Source organism: Phyllostomus discolor, chromosome 11 (genome assembly GCF_004126475.2).
Source record: "Phyllostomus discolor isolate MPI-MPIP mPhyDis1 chromosome 11, mPhyDis1.pri.v3, whole genome shotgun sequence".
NCBI classification, from domain to species: domain Eukaryota; kingdom Metazoa; phylum Chordata; class Mammalia; order Chiroptera; family Phyllostomidae; genus Phyllostomus; species Phyllostomus discolor.
In genome coordinates, this window is record NC_040913.2 from 651,058 (window position 1) to 661,829 (window position 10,772).

Genomic DNA, 10,772 nt, shown 5'->3' on the forward strand with positions numbered 1-10,772 from the left:
GAGGCCGCAAGGGAGAGTGTTCGGTGTCCCCCTTGGTTCGTTCTGGCCGGTCTGTCTGTCTGTCTGTCCTGCGGTTTCCCGCCGTCAGCCGAAGAGCTGCCCGTCCCTTCACGTTTGCGCCCTTCATGCCGTGTGTGCAGCCCAGGGCCCGCCACGTTCCCTGAAGGACGTCACCACTCGCGAGGCGGAGGGTCAGCCGGAGACACTAACTCCCTCTTTGAACTGCGTGTCTCTCTGCAGGCGCCTGTCTCTCGCCAGTCTGGGGGCAGTCCTGGGCTCGCGGCTCCAGAGTCTCTTCCGGCCTCGTCTTTCCTCTCTCTCTCCTCTGGGCGGGGGGCGGGTTCCAGCTGCGCCGGCGTCAGGGCGCTTGGCGTTGGTCTCGGGCGACCGGGGTTCCTCTCTCCCTGCACACGCCCTTCCGTCTTCACCTTCTGGGCCTGCGGCTTGCTCTGTGACCTCAGCTCTGCGACGGGCCCCCCAGAAGTCGTGCATTTGAAGCTCATTTGACTTTCACGCCAGAAGGGTGGGAGGGATACTTCTTGTAGCTCACTCACACGCCAGGGCAGAAGCTGCGTCCGTGGGAAGTGTCCCGTTCTACGCCTCTGACAAAGTGTGTCCCCCCTGCAACCACCACCCCTCGACCTGCAGCTCCCTCCTCTTCCTCCCCGCTCCCCCGATGGCCCGTCAGTGGGCGTGCATAAACAAACTCACGCGCACCAGGCTGGTGAAGAGACGAGAGAAGGAGAATCCACTGGTCTTGCACGGTGTGTTTTGCTTCCTGTTCTCACAGCCGTCCCGGGCAGTGATAACATCTCCACATGTGTTTGCAAGTTCAAGGATTCTTGTCTAATTTTTTTTTTTGCCCCAGCAAACCTCATTCAGAAAACACTTCCAAGCGCAAGAGCCTTGACGTGCGCCCGGCGGGTTGCACAACCGCCGGCAGAGCCCGGCGCGAACGGGAACGCGTTCTTTCTTGCCGACAACACACAGCACGATGGGAGCCTGGCCGTGACGCACGGGCACTCTTGTCCTCAGACGGCCCGGGCTGACGCCCCAGGCGGGCTGCTTTGGCGGTGCGCCCCGCTTCCCTGCTGCTGCTGCTGCGTCGGGCTTTGTCACTGGTCTTTGTCAGGGACACAAAGCTCTTCCTGCTGAGCACACCCCTGTCTTTTCCCAGGGACACGTGGCGCACTGACGGGACGTCTCTGAACCTTCTCCTCCCGGGAGGCGCGTGAGCAGGCGGCCTTGGGCCTTCTCCCAGCCTCCTCTCTCCTCGCCCTTCCTGACCCCGGAGCCAGGTGCGCACCTGCCAGGGCAGGTAAGCTCGGAGACCAGCGGCTCCTGACTTCTCCCGGCTCCTCCGCAGAGCCCGAGGGACAGGGATGGAGCCAGGGACCAGACGGCGATGACTCGGAGACGCGGTCCCACTGGCGTGAAAGACCATCGGACACAGACCCCGGCCACTTGGGAAGTGCTTCCAACAGAGCCCCCACCTGGTGACCCCACGTGGGGAACTGCCGCCCTCCAGGTGGTGCCCCTGGGGACGCAGTGGCATGTTGGGGGTGCCCTGATGGCCCGGCCACCACACCTCCTCAGGAGCAGCGTTCGACAGGTGTCCCTGGGCCTGGCCCCGAGGAAGAGTGAGACCCGGCCCTTGACTTCTGGGAGGAGTCTCGAGAAAGTGGTTTCAGAGCCTTTGCCGCCGCCGAGGACAGGGAGGAGCCGGCAGGGCAGGTCTGGGGCCGCATGGCCAGCCCGCAGCGGCCCTCGCTGGCCGGGGCGCTGCACCTCTCGCAGGGCGGCTGCCGCCTCCCACCAGCCACGCAGGCGACCGTCGGGGCCCGCAGGGAGGCCTCTGCTACTTCTCTCCAGAAATCCAGGTCTGAGGGCTGCCTGGGCCTCCCGGGGGTCACATCCCGACTTCTCCAGGGCGGTGGGCCGGGCCACAGCTGGCCACACACCCACGACAGGGCCCAGGCCCCGGGCAGCACAGGCCCGCTGGGAGGCAGGGCGAGGACGGGAAGCGTCCAGGGCCCTGCAGTGAACGCAGCCCCGCCTGGCCCCCGGCCCTCCCGGGATGGCCCCTGCCGGGATGGCCCCTGCCGGCCTCCTTCAGGGACATCTGGCCTCCCGCACGCCTGGCTTTGCAGCAGCACCCAAGAGAACATTGGCGGTGAGACTGGGCCCCCCACAGGGCACGGGTCTGGGCCCACAGGGACGCCGCCCAGGGCCCAGTCCATCACGGGGTGTCCCTTACGGTGCTCCGAGGACCTGCCGGGGCAGAGCTGTGCGGCAGCAGAAGGAGCTACAAGGCCCAGGTCCGCCCCACCCCCGGCTCCCGCCCAGGTGTCCCCGGGGCCCCCTGCCCCGAAAAGGAGGTCTTTCTGCCGGCAGGACCCATGCGGGCCCAGCGTGGGGAGCTGTGTGGGGGGCTCTCAGGAAACACGTCCCGAGGGTCCCCGGCTGGACGACCAGCGGGGATGGGATTCTCGGCCCCGCCCAGTCCCTGCTGCGGAGTCCCGAGGCCTCGGTTCACGGGAAGCGCCCCCACCTGCCCAGTGCAGGCCCGGACACGGCCCGGGGAGCAGGCCTGGGGAGCCCCCAGGCGCTGGCCCCGCCCCGGGTGCTGCCAGGAAGCAGGAGCACCTCGAGGCCGTGGCCGTGGAGGCAGGAAACCAAAGCGGCGGTGACGCACCCAAGGGTGTTCTCGCCGAGAAGAGCAGGCCGCCTGCGGGGCCCGGGGCCCCACAGTGTCCTAGCAACGGTCGGTCGCAGGTGTGCGGGGCCGAAGGGACCCGGTGCTCCAGGGGCGGCGGTCAGGCGGACGCCCAGAAGGCCACCCCGGAATCCAGGGCCACGCACGCTCCCCAGGAGGGGGAGGACGCCGTTGGCCTGGACCCCAAACGCCGGGATGATGCCTTGCGGGGGTTTTCAGAAATGACCCCAGCAGCGGCCGCGCCTCCCCTCAACGGCAGGCACCCGGGCTGTGGCCAGGGGCCAGAGGGGGCGGCCCCGCCCTTGGCGCGGGCCCTGACGCCGGAGCCGGGGGCAGACACGCCGGCCAGGGGCCGGCGCGGGCTCGTCATCATCGCGGTGGAGCACAGAGGCCTTCAGGCCACCCGCGGGGGCGCGGGCCTGCTCCCGGGAACGCGCTCCTGCGAGTTCCTGGGCGAAAGGCCGCCGTCGCGCCGCGGTGTCGGAGCGGCGCCCTGGGAACCTCCCGGGACTGGGGCGCCACACACTTGGGGCGCGGAGCCCCAGCGGCCCGCAGGCCGCAGCCCGGGAGGCGACGAGGGGACTCCCGTGCACGTGGCCGGGGCTGCGCGAGGCAGAGAAGAGCCCTGCTCCCAGGGGCCGGCAGGGGGCAGGCCGAGTCCCCAGGGGCCCGCGGAGGACGAACCGCCGGACAAGGAACAGAGCTCCAGGACTGGGGCCGACGAGGGGGCCGCTGCTCGGGTGCCCAGCTCCCCGCCAGAGGACACACCAGGGGGGGCGTGGGCGGGCGCGCTGGGCAGCGGGGACCCCGAGGGCGGCGATGCTCTGACGTCGTCCCCACGGACCTGCCCGCTCCGCCGGGCTTCCCAGGAGCCGGAGCCACTGCAGCCGCGTGCCGGCGCCCTGGGCGCGGAGGGCGACCCGGAGCGCTGCGCAGACAGACCGCCCCCTGTGGACGGCGGGTTGGGGGCGCGCGGCGGGGAGCCGACGCCTCTGCACCACGTGCACGCGCTCGGGGACGCTGAGATGGCCCCACACAGCCCGGGCGAGGGGGCCGCGGGGCTGGTGGGAGGAGGGGCCGCGGAGACACCCAAGGACCCAGGGGGCAGAGGGCTGGGCTCGGAGAGCTGCGACGCCCCGACGCCCAAAACCCCGGAGAAGAGCCTGTGGGCGAGGCTGGCCACAGCTCACAGGGCCTTCGCCAGTCTCTTTGAGCCCAGAGCTGTGGACAGACAGACCGCGGACGACAGGTCCCCAGGCTCCCCCCGGGGCCCCCCGAAGGGGCGGAGCCGGCGGCCGCAGAGCTCCTGGCGGGCGCTTCTGAAAGGCGAGGCTGCAGGGGGCCCCCAGCGGCCCTCCTCAGCGAGTCCGGGTCCCGGCCCAGAAACCCCTGCGCCCCTCCCGCCTGCCCCAGGGACTCAGGGCCGCTGCGAGGAGCGGCCAGAGGACAAGGGGGGCCACAGGGCGCCCCCACCTCCACCCGGCAGCTCGGTCTGTGCAGAGAGCAGGAGGAAGAGTGAATCCACCATGCCCTGTGCCAGCCCCCCGAACGGGGGTCGGTGCCTGCACGCAGGGGTCTTGGCCGACAGGTCCTGGCTGGTGCCCCCCACCCGCCCTGGTGCCCGACAGCCCACCCTCACTGTCCCCTCTGCCTCCACCTGCTCTCTGGCCTGCGCAAGCCCGGACGCACCCAGCAGACCCCTGGGCCCCAAGCCCCGGCGGGCGGACTCCCGCTGCCACCCTGGCAGGGGCAGCGCCCGCTCCATGGTTCTCCTCGGAAGCTGCGGCCGGGAGGATGGCAGCCCGCAGGCCCCCGCGAGGCCCAGGACCCACCAGGCCGGCAGGAGCCACCTCTGCTCTCAGCCGCTGCTGGACCGCGAGGACCGGGAGGAGGAGAGCTGGGGAGGAGGCCGGCGGCGCGGTCCTCTGAGCCCCGCACGCTCGCTCAGGGACCTTCCCCGGAGTGAGGTGAGTTAACGGGGACCCCCCCCACCCCCCCACCAACCCCCGGGTTTACCTCTGGAGGGGGCGCCGGAGGGAGCCGCAGGGCCGTGTTGCTAGGCCAGGTAGGAGCAGCCGGCCCAGCTGCACGCCCCACGGCCCCGCCTTCGTCAACACGGGGTGCGACCAGACTCCTGGAACCTGCAAACCAGCAAGCGGGCGCTGGTAATTCTAATTGTAATTCTAGTGTCTGCGTGTTTTGCGGGGGCCTGGCTGGGCCGCAACGCACAGGAGGCTCACCGTGGCGGTACCAAGGCTCCCTCTGGTGGCGGCTCCCGAGAAAGCAGGCTGCGGCCGGCCGCGTCTGCCGGGAACTCGGCCCGCGGGCCCCTTTCGCCCTCGCTCGGCGCTTCTAAGGGGGAGGCGCTGTGTTATCCCAGTGCCCTGAAACGGTCACAAGAACACAGCATCACATCTTCTATAAACACGTTTATATACTACTTCACACGGTCACGGCCATGCCGACTATAGAGGCTTTCATTTTCTATGACTTTGCATCCTGTCGCTTTTCTTTTTTCTTAAAGATTTTGTTTCTTTTTAGAGAGAGGGGAAGGGAGGGAGAGAGGAAAACATCAGTGTGTGGTTGCCTCTCGCACGCCCCCTACTGGGGACCTGGCCCGCAACCCAGGCCTGTGCCCTGACCAGGAATCGAACTGGTGACTCTTTGGGTGGCAGGCGGGCACTCAATCCATGGAACCACACCAGCCAGGGTGGCTCCATGGATTATTCTGATGTGTGTTGCTTGATTTCTAAGTAGATGGGGACTTCCCGAATACCATTCTATTACTGACTTCTAGTTTAACTTACGGTCAGGGAAGCAGACATTGTATGCTTCCAATCCTGTTACATGTGCTATTGCTATTATTGCTCTTCCCCTCATCACCGAGACACGGTCTCCCCTGGTGAGCAGCCCCCGTGTCCTGCCGAGGGTGGGCGGTTCTACAAAGGCCCGCTAGCCCCACTGGGCTGAGGGGCCGTCCAGGTCCTCTGTTGTTCTGTTTCCTCTGTTTCTGTTTCTTTGTCCCGTTGGTGACTGCCATAGAGTGTGGAAGTGTCCAACCTTCACTGCGGACTTTCCACGTCTTCTCGGTGAACTTGTATCCATTTCTGCTCCCTATGGTGTATTCTGAAGGTCTGTGGGGAGGTGCACACACACTTAGGGTTGTTACGTCTTCCTGGTGAATTCGCCCTCTTATTGTTTAATGTCCTTTGGTGTCTTGGTGATTTTCCTTACTCTGAAGCCTACTTCATCTGATACCAATGCAACCATTCGAGGCCTTGTTTTTGTTAGAATTTGTGTGGCATATGTTTTCCCATCCTTCCACTTTTTACCGAGTTTTATCATCACTTTGAAAGTGGGTTTCTTGCGACAGCATATGGTGAGGTCTCTTTTTCTCATTAACCTGCTTTGAAAATCTTTCAGTGATGTGTTCTGAGTATGTAAATCCAGCGTCGTTACTGACGTGACTGGATTCAGCTCTATGGTGTTCTCTGTTCGTTCCTCTGATGTCATCGCGCTGTCGCCTTTTCATGTTTCCTTTTAAGCCATTTGGACATTTTCTTAGTCTTGTATCTTAACTTTTCTACTGAGTTTAAAGTCTATGTCTTTGGTGTTTTAAAATAGTCGCTCTGGGAATTACAATGCATCCTTAACTTTACACAGCCGGCTTAGAGTGGCTGTTTTGTGACTTCAAATGAAATGTGGAAACCATGGCTACACACCCTATAGGCTATGCCGTGCACACATGCACACACATGTACACACACACGCGCACACACACCTCATCAGGCAGCACACTGGCCCGTGCTTCTAACTGTCCAGTGTACTTCAAAGAGCTCAGAGGAGAAACACAACCTGTTACACGTACCCACACCTCTGCTCTGTTGCTCCTCCTGCCGTCCGCTGGCTGTGAATCCTCTCCTTCTCCTCCTCGTGAGAGTGTGTGTGTGTCACCTCCTTCCCTCAAGCCTTTTTCTTTTTGGCTGGGTCCAGAATTCTGAGTGGACATGAAGTTGGTTCGGCATTTAAAAAATACTGTTCCACTTCTTTCCAGCCTCCGAGAAAAATCTGTAGTCGTCCAAACGGTTTTCCCTTACAAATCACCTGTCATTAGCTTTGGGCTGCTTGCAGGATCTTTCCACCTCCTCCGGTTTCCAGCCGTCTCGTGAGGGTGTGCTAGGGATGCGTTTCCTCGGGCTTTCTGGGCTTCCCGCGTCTGTAACGCAGGTTAATGTTTTTCTGCCACATTCGGGACAGTTTCAGAAAGCCCCTGTTGCTCCTGCCTGGCACCACCCCTGCTCCTCTCTGCCCAGAGGCTCCAGGACTGTGCGTTGGTTCCCATCAGCTCCCCCCACACCCCCCGGTTATTCAGGTTGGATCGTTTCCACTGAGCTGTTTAGAAGGTTGTTGGCTCCTTCCTCTCCCATCCCACCGTGTAAGTCAGCAGTGCCAGTGAACACGCGTTTACTTGCTTATCTTGTATGGAGGCAACGGGGACACCCATTATAGCAGCTCCGAGCGCGTGGCACGGCGGTTCCGTGTTTGTGCGTGCCACGAAATGATCACCACAGGGTGTTTAGTCCGCCCCACCCCACACACACCTAACAGAACATTTTTTCTCGTGAAGAGAACAATGAGAATTTTTTTTTAAGTTTAAAAATATTGTATTTATTTATTTTTAGAGACAGGAGAGGGGAGGGAGAAAGAGGGGGGAGAGAAACATCCATGTGCGAGAGAATCATCGATCTGCTTCTTGCACGCCCCCTACTGGTGACCTCACCCGAAACCCAGGCATGTGTCCTGACTGGGAATCAAACCACCCACTCTTTGGTTCCCAGGCTGGCGCTCCGTCCACTGAGTCACACCAGCCAGGGCCACAATAACTTTTTAAAGTAGACCAAACTGGGGGAGGGGGGACGAAGTTTACCGGGGGACTGTGGGGTGCTGAGGGAACACTACCTCTTGCTTTCCCAGACCCACACCAACCCTGGTCCTTTCTGTCTCATAACTGTGAGGCGGCAGAGGCTGCCCGAGGTGCAAGAGTGTTCACTGAACGCCCCTCAAAGAACACGCCGCAGCTGAAACAGACAGTTCTGCCCTGGGCGGGAAGCCGGGCTGTGCGGCCCGCCAGCCAGGGCAGAGCCACGGGTCCGGGAACCTCCCCCACGGCCCTCCCTCGGGGTGCTGAGCTCGGCCCCGCCCGGCCGCCACACTTGGGCGCCCAGGCTGCAGCCGACCGGGTTCAGGAACAGCCGCCCCGTTGTGCCCACGGGTTTCGAGGTGAACGTGGCAACGCCCGGAGCCGCTCGCATCCCGGCCCTGGGCTCGGCTCAGCCCGGGAGCCGGAACCGTCGGGGAAATGCGGCAACGACTGTCGTCTCTCCTCACTGACTCTCGGTCCCTTCCCTCCTCTCCCAGTGCCGGGGGGAGATGACCGGCGCCTCTCCGTGGTCTCTGAGCCCCCCCAGAAGGAGCCGCCCCGTCTCCCAGAGCGCCCCGATGGGACTGAACCGCCTGGGCCGGCCGGAGCGCCGACCTGACGCCGGTGAGTCCCGCGCCCCTCTCCCTGGGGGTTCGCGCCCTGCCGCGGTGGCCCGGAGGACAGGCAGGGACACGGGTTGTTGGCCAACGTTGTCTCCCATCTGGCGGAGAAGTGGCTGGAAGGTGAGGGACAGAAAACACTGCCCGTCGTGCCTTCAGCTCGGAAGGGCTCCCCACCACGCAGGGGAGGGGACTCCTGGCCTAGGGGACATTCCGTTATTGAACCCCCAAACCTGCCTCCACTCACTCAACTCGATCAGAACTGCTGACCGGCCCTTGGGCCTTGTTAAGGGACAGAGCTCGCAGGAGTGACCGCAGAGAGTTGTCTCTGGTCCAGTCCAGGGACTTGGGGACTTTCCCTTCTGAGGGGCCGGCCTCCTCCTGGAGGTTCACAGCTGCCTTCCGGGTCCCTCTCCCGAGACTGCGGCAAGAAGCGGTGTATCACGTCTCGGTCCCTGGAAGGGCTGGGTCTTGTGCCAGGAGGAGCCGGCCGCAGAGATGGCCAGGGCGGTGCTGCCGTGCACACTAACCCAGGAGCGGCTGGGCGAGCCGGAGATGCCCAGGGTCTCCCGGGGAAGGACAGACCTCGGGTGCCGGGGCCCGAAGGGGTGCCGACGAGGTCAGGGGCAACCTCACTGCCCCAAAGCATCCCGCCAGCTGGGGGGAGGGGCCAGAGCTGGTGTCCAAGAAGGACAAACAGCCCCCCACAGGGCTGCAGGACCAGAGCGACTCTACCAAACACGTGCTTTCTCCAGGCTCGGGGGGTGGGGACGAGGCTCCCATCCAGGACTCTCCAGGGCTCCGTCTGGTGGCACTAGGGTCCCGTGGGGGCCAGGGCCGTTGGCAAAAGCTGCTGTGTGAGGGCCGCCGTCCAGCCCTGGGGCAGGTGGGCGTCTGGAGCTCCGGGTGGGACTCTGTGCAGGGGCACCGGCCGCTCAGCTCGGCGGGCGAACAGCGCGGTCCCCCGTCAGCACGGGCTCAGGCCGCGCCAGGCGGCGGACTTTCATTTTTCTCAGACTGGGCTGCGGTCTGAGGTTCACCGCAGGGGGAGTCCCGAAGAGGTGTGTTTGGCAAGCGCCCAAAGAATCCTTGCAAGAACGACAGGATTGTTCACACGGGCACGATGCATAAGTCCCAGAATTAGGCGGAGGCCCCCCGGGGAAGGGCAGCAGTGCGTGAGGGCAGCCGTCCGCACGGTGGCCTGAAGGGACACGGTCCCTGTGCCACACCAGAACTCAGATGGGGCCCCCGGGGTCCCTGCAGGAGGGGTTCCCCAGATCCGTGCCCGGAGGGAGGGGGCCTGCGAGGCGCAGACGCGGCTGAGTCGCCCCCTGGTGCCCATCGGCTGGTATCGCCGTATGCTGGCACAGCACTCTGCCCTGGACATCAGCATTTGCCCGCGACCGTCCCAGCCTGCCCCCCAGGTGTGGGGCAGGAATTAATATACTCACGGCGGAGACAACCGAGAACCCTCGAGGGCGGGGGGTGGGGTGGGGCGGGAGGGGGAGACACCCAGACATCCACGGAGATGCCGGTTCCCTGTGGCTCACAGGCAGGAGCCCACGTGGCTGAGGGGAGGAGATGGGCTGTGAGGAACGGACCCCAAAGGAGGGGAGAGGAGGCAGCGACCACCTTTCCGGGAGCCGCCCTCTCCCAGGTGGGCTCGGGGGAGCGATGGGTGGGGGTGGGGGCTCTGCGCCCCGTCAGTTCGTATTGGCTCTTCCCCCTGGCACATCCCACCCCCAGCGTGAGGCCGCGCCTGCACTGTTTTTCGCTTTCCAGATTTTGCGCTCTTACAAGAACCTCTTGATTTGCGGGCTCGTGTGCAGGCGCGCACACACTCCAAGGACCCACGGGACACTCACGAGTGTGCGGGGAGGGGGGTCGGGGGAGACAGCAGCTCCCTTTCGCGTCCCCATATCCGCAGACCCGGGCTCCGGGTCCCTTCGTGCCACCGCCGGGCTTTCCCCGACACTTTCTAGCGTCGTTCGGTGCGGACCCTGCTGCTCCTTCGCGAGGCTCTCACTCACGGCACTGCCCCTGGCCCGGTACCCCGGGCGGGCACGTTCCTGCCCGCGGGCTGCCCCAGCAGGGCCGCTGCCCCGTGTCTCCCGCGCCCCGGGGGCTGCGCTGGGCCGCCCACCCGGGTCTTGACCCTGGGCCACCCCGCGGCCTTCCGGCCTGACCGGCTTGGGCGCGCGGCCCGCCGCATCCAAGCCGCATCCTTGGGAATCAAAGCGCGGGCCCGCCAGCTCCACTCACCACCGTGGCCTTGGGATGACTGCGCGTCCCTCGCGAGGAGGACCCTGCGGTGCCCCACGCGTGCGAACGCCGGCGGCGGGGCGCCCACGCACGAGGGCCGGCGGCCGTCCAGGCCCAGCGCCGCGCCCGCCCCGCCGCTCCGGGTCTGCGTGCGCGCCTGCGTGAGCGCGTGCCGACCGGGTCTGCGCGGCCTCCGCCGCCGCCGCTCAGCGCCCCGGGGCGGCGGGAGCGGGCGGGCGCGGGCGGGCAGCCG

The 10,772-nt window shown here is 65.2% G+C and overlaps 1 protein-coding gene across 1 annotated transcript; it reads left to right on the plus strand.

Moving 5' to 3' along the window:
• Positions 1 to 1,532: 1,532 nt before the first annotated feature.
• Positions 1,533 to 10,411, plus strand: LOC118497446 (basic proline-rich protein-like). The gene is made up of 4 exons (XM_036011673.1): positions 1,533 to 4,683; positions 8,135 to 8,261; positions 9,521 to 9,613; positions 10,185 to 10,411. The coding sequence occupies exons 1-4, from the start codon at positions 1,747 to 1,749 to the stop codon at positions 10,409 to 10,411; spliced, it is 3,384 nt and encodes a 1,127-aa protein (XP_035867566.1). The 5' UTR covers positions 1,533 to 1,746.
• The last annotated feature ends 361 nt before the right edge of the window (positions 10,412 to 10,772 follow it).

Bases quoted from the DNA above. Each gene is read 5' to 3' on its own strand.
- LOC118497446 (XM_036011673.1), top strand. From the start codon at position 1,747: ATGGCCAGCCCGCAGCGGCCCTCGCTGGCCGGGGCGCTGCACCTCTCG. The intron at 4,684-8,134 runs GTGAGTTAACGG...CTCCTCTCCCAG, and splicing joins GGGACCTTCCCCGGAGTGAG to TGCCGGGGGGAGATGACCGG. The intron at 9,614-10,184 runs GTATGCTGGCAC...CCATATCCGCAG, and splicing joins GCCCATCGGCTGGTATCGCC to ACCCGGGCTCCGGGTCCCTT.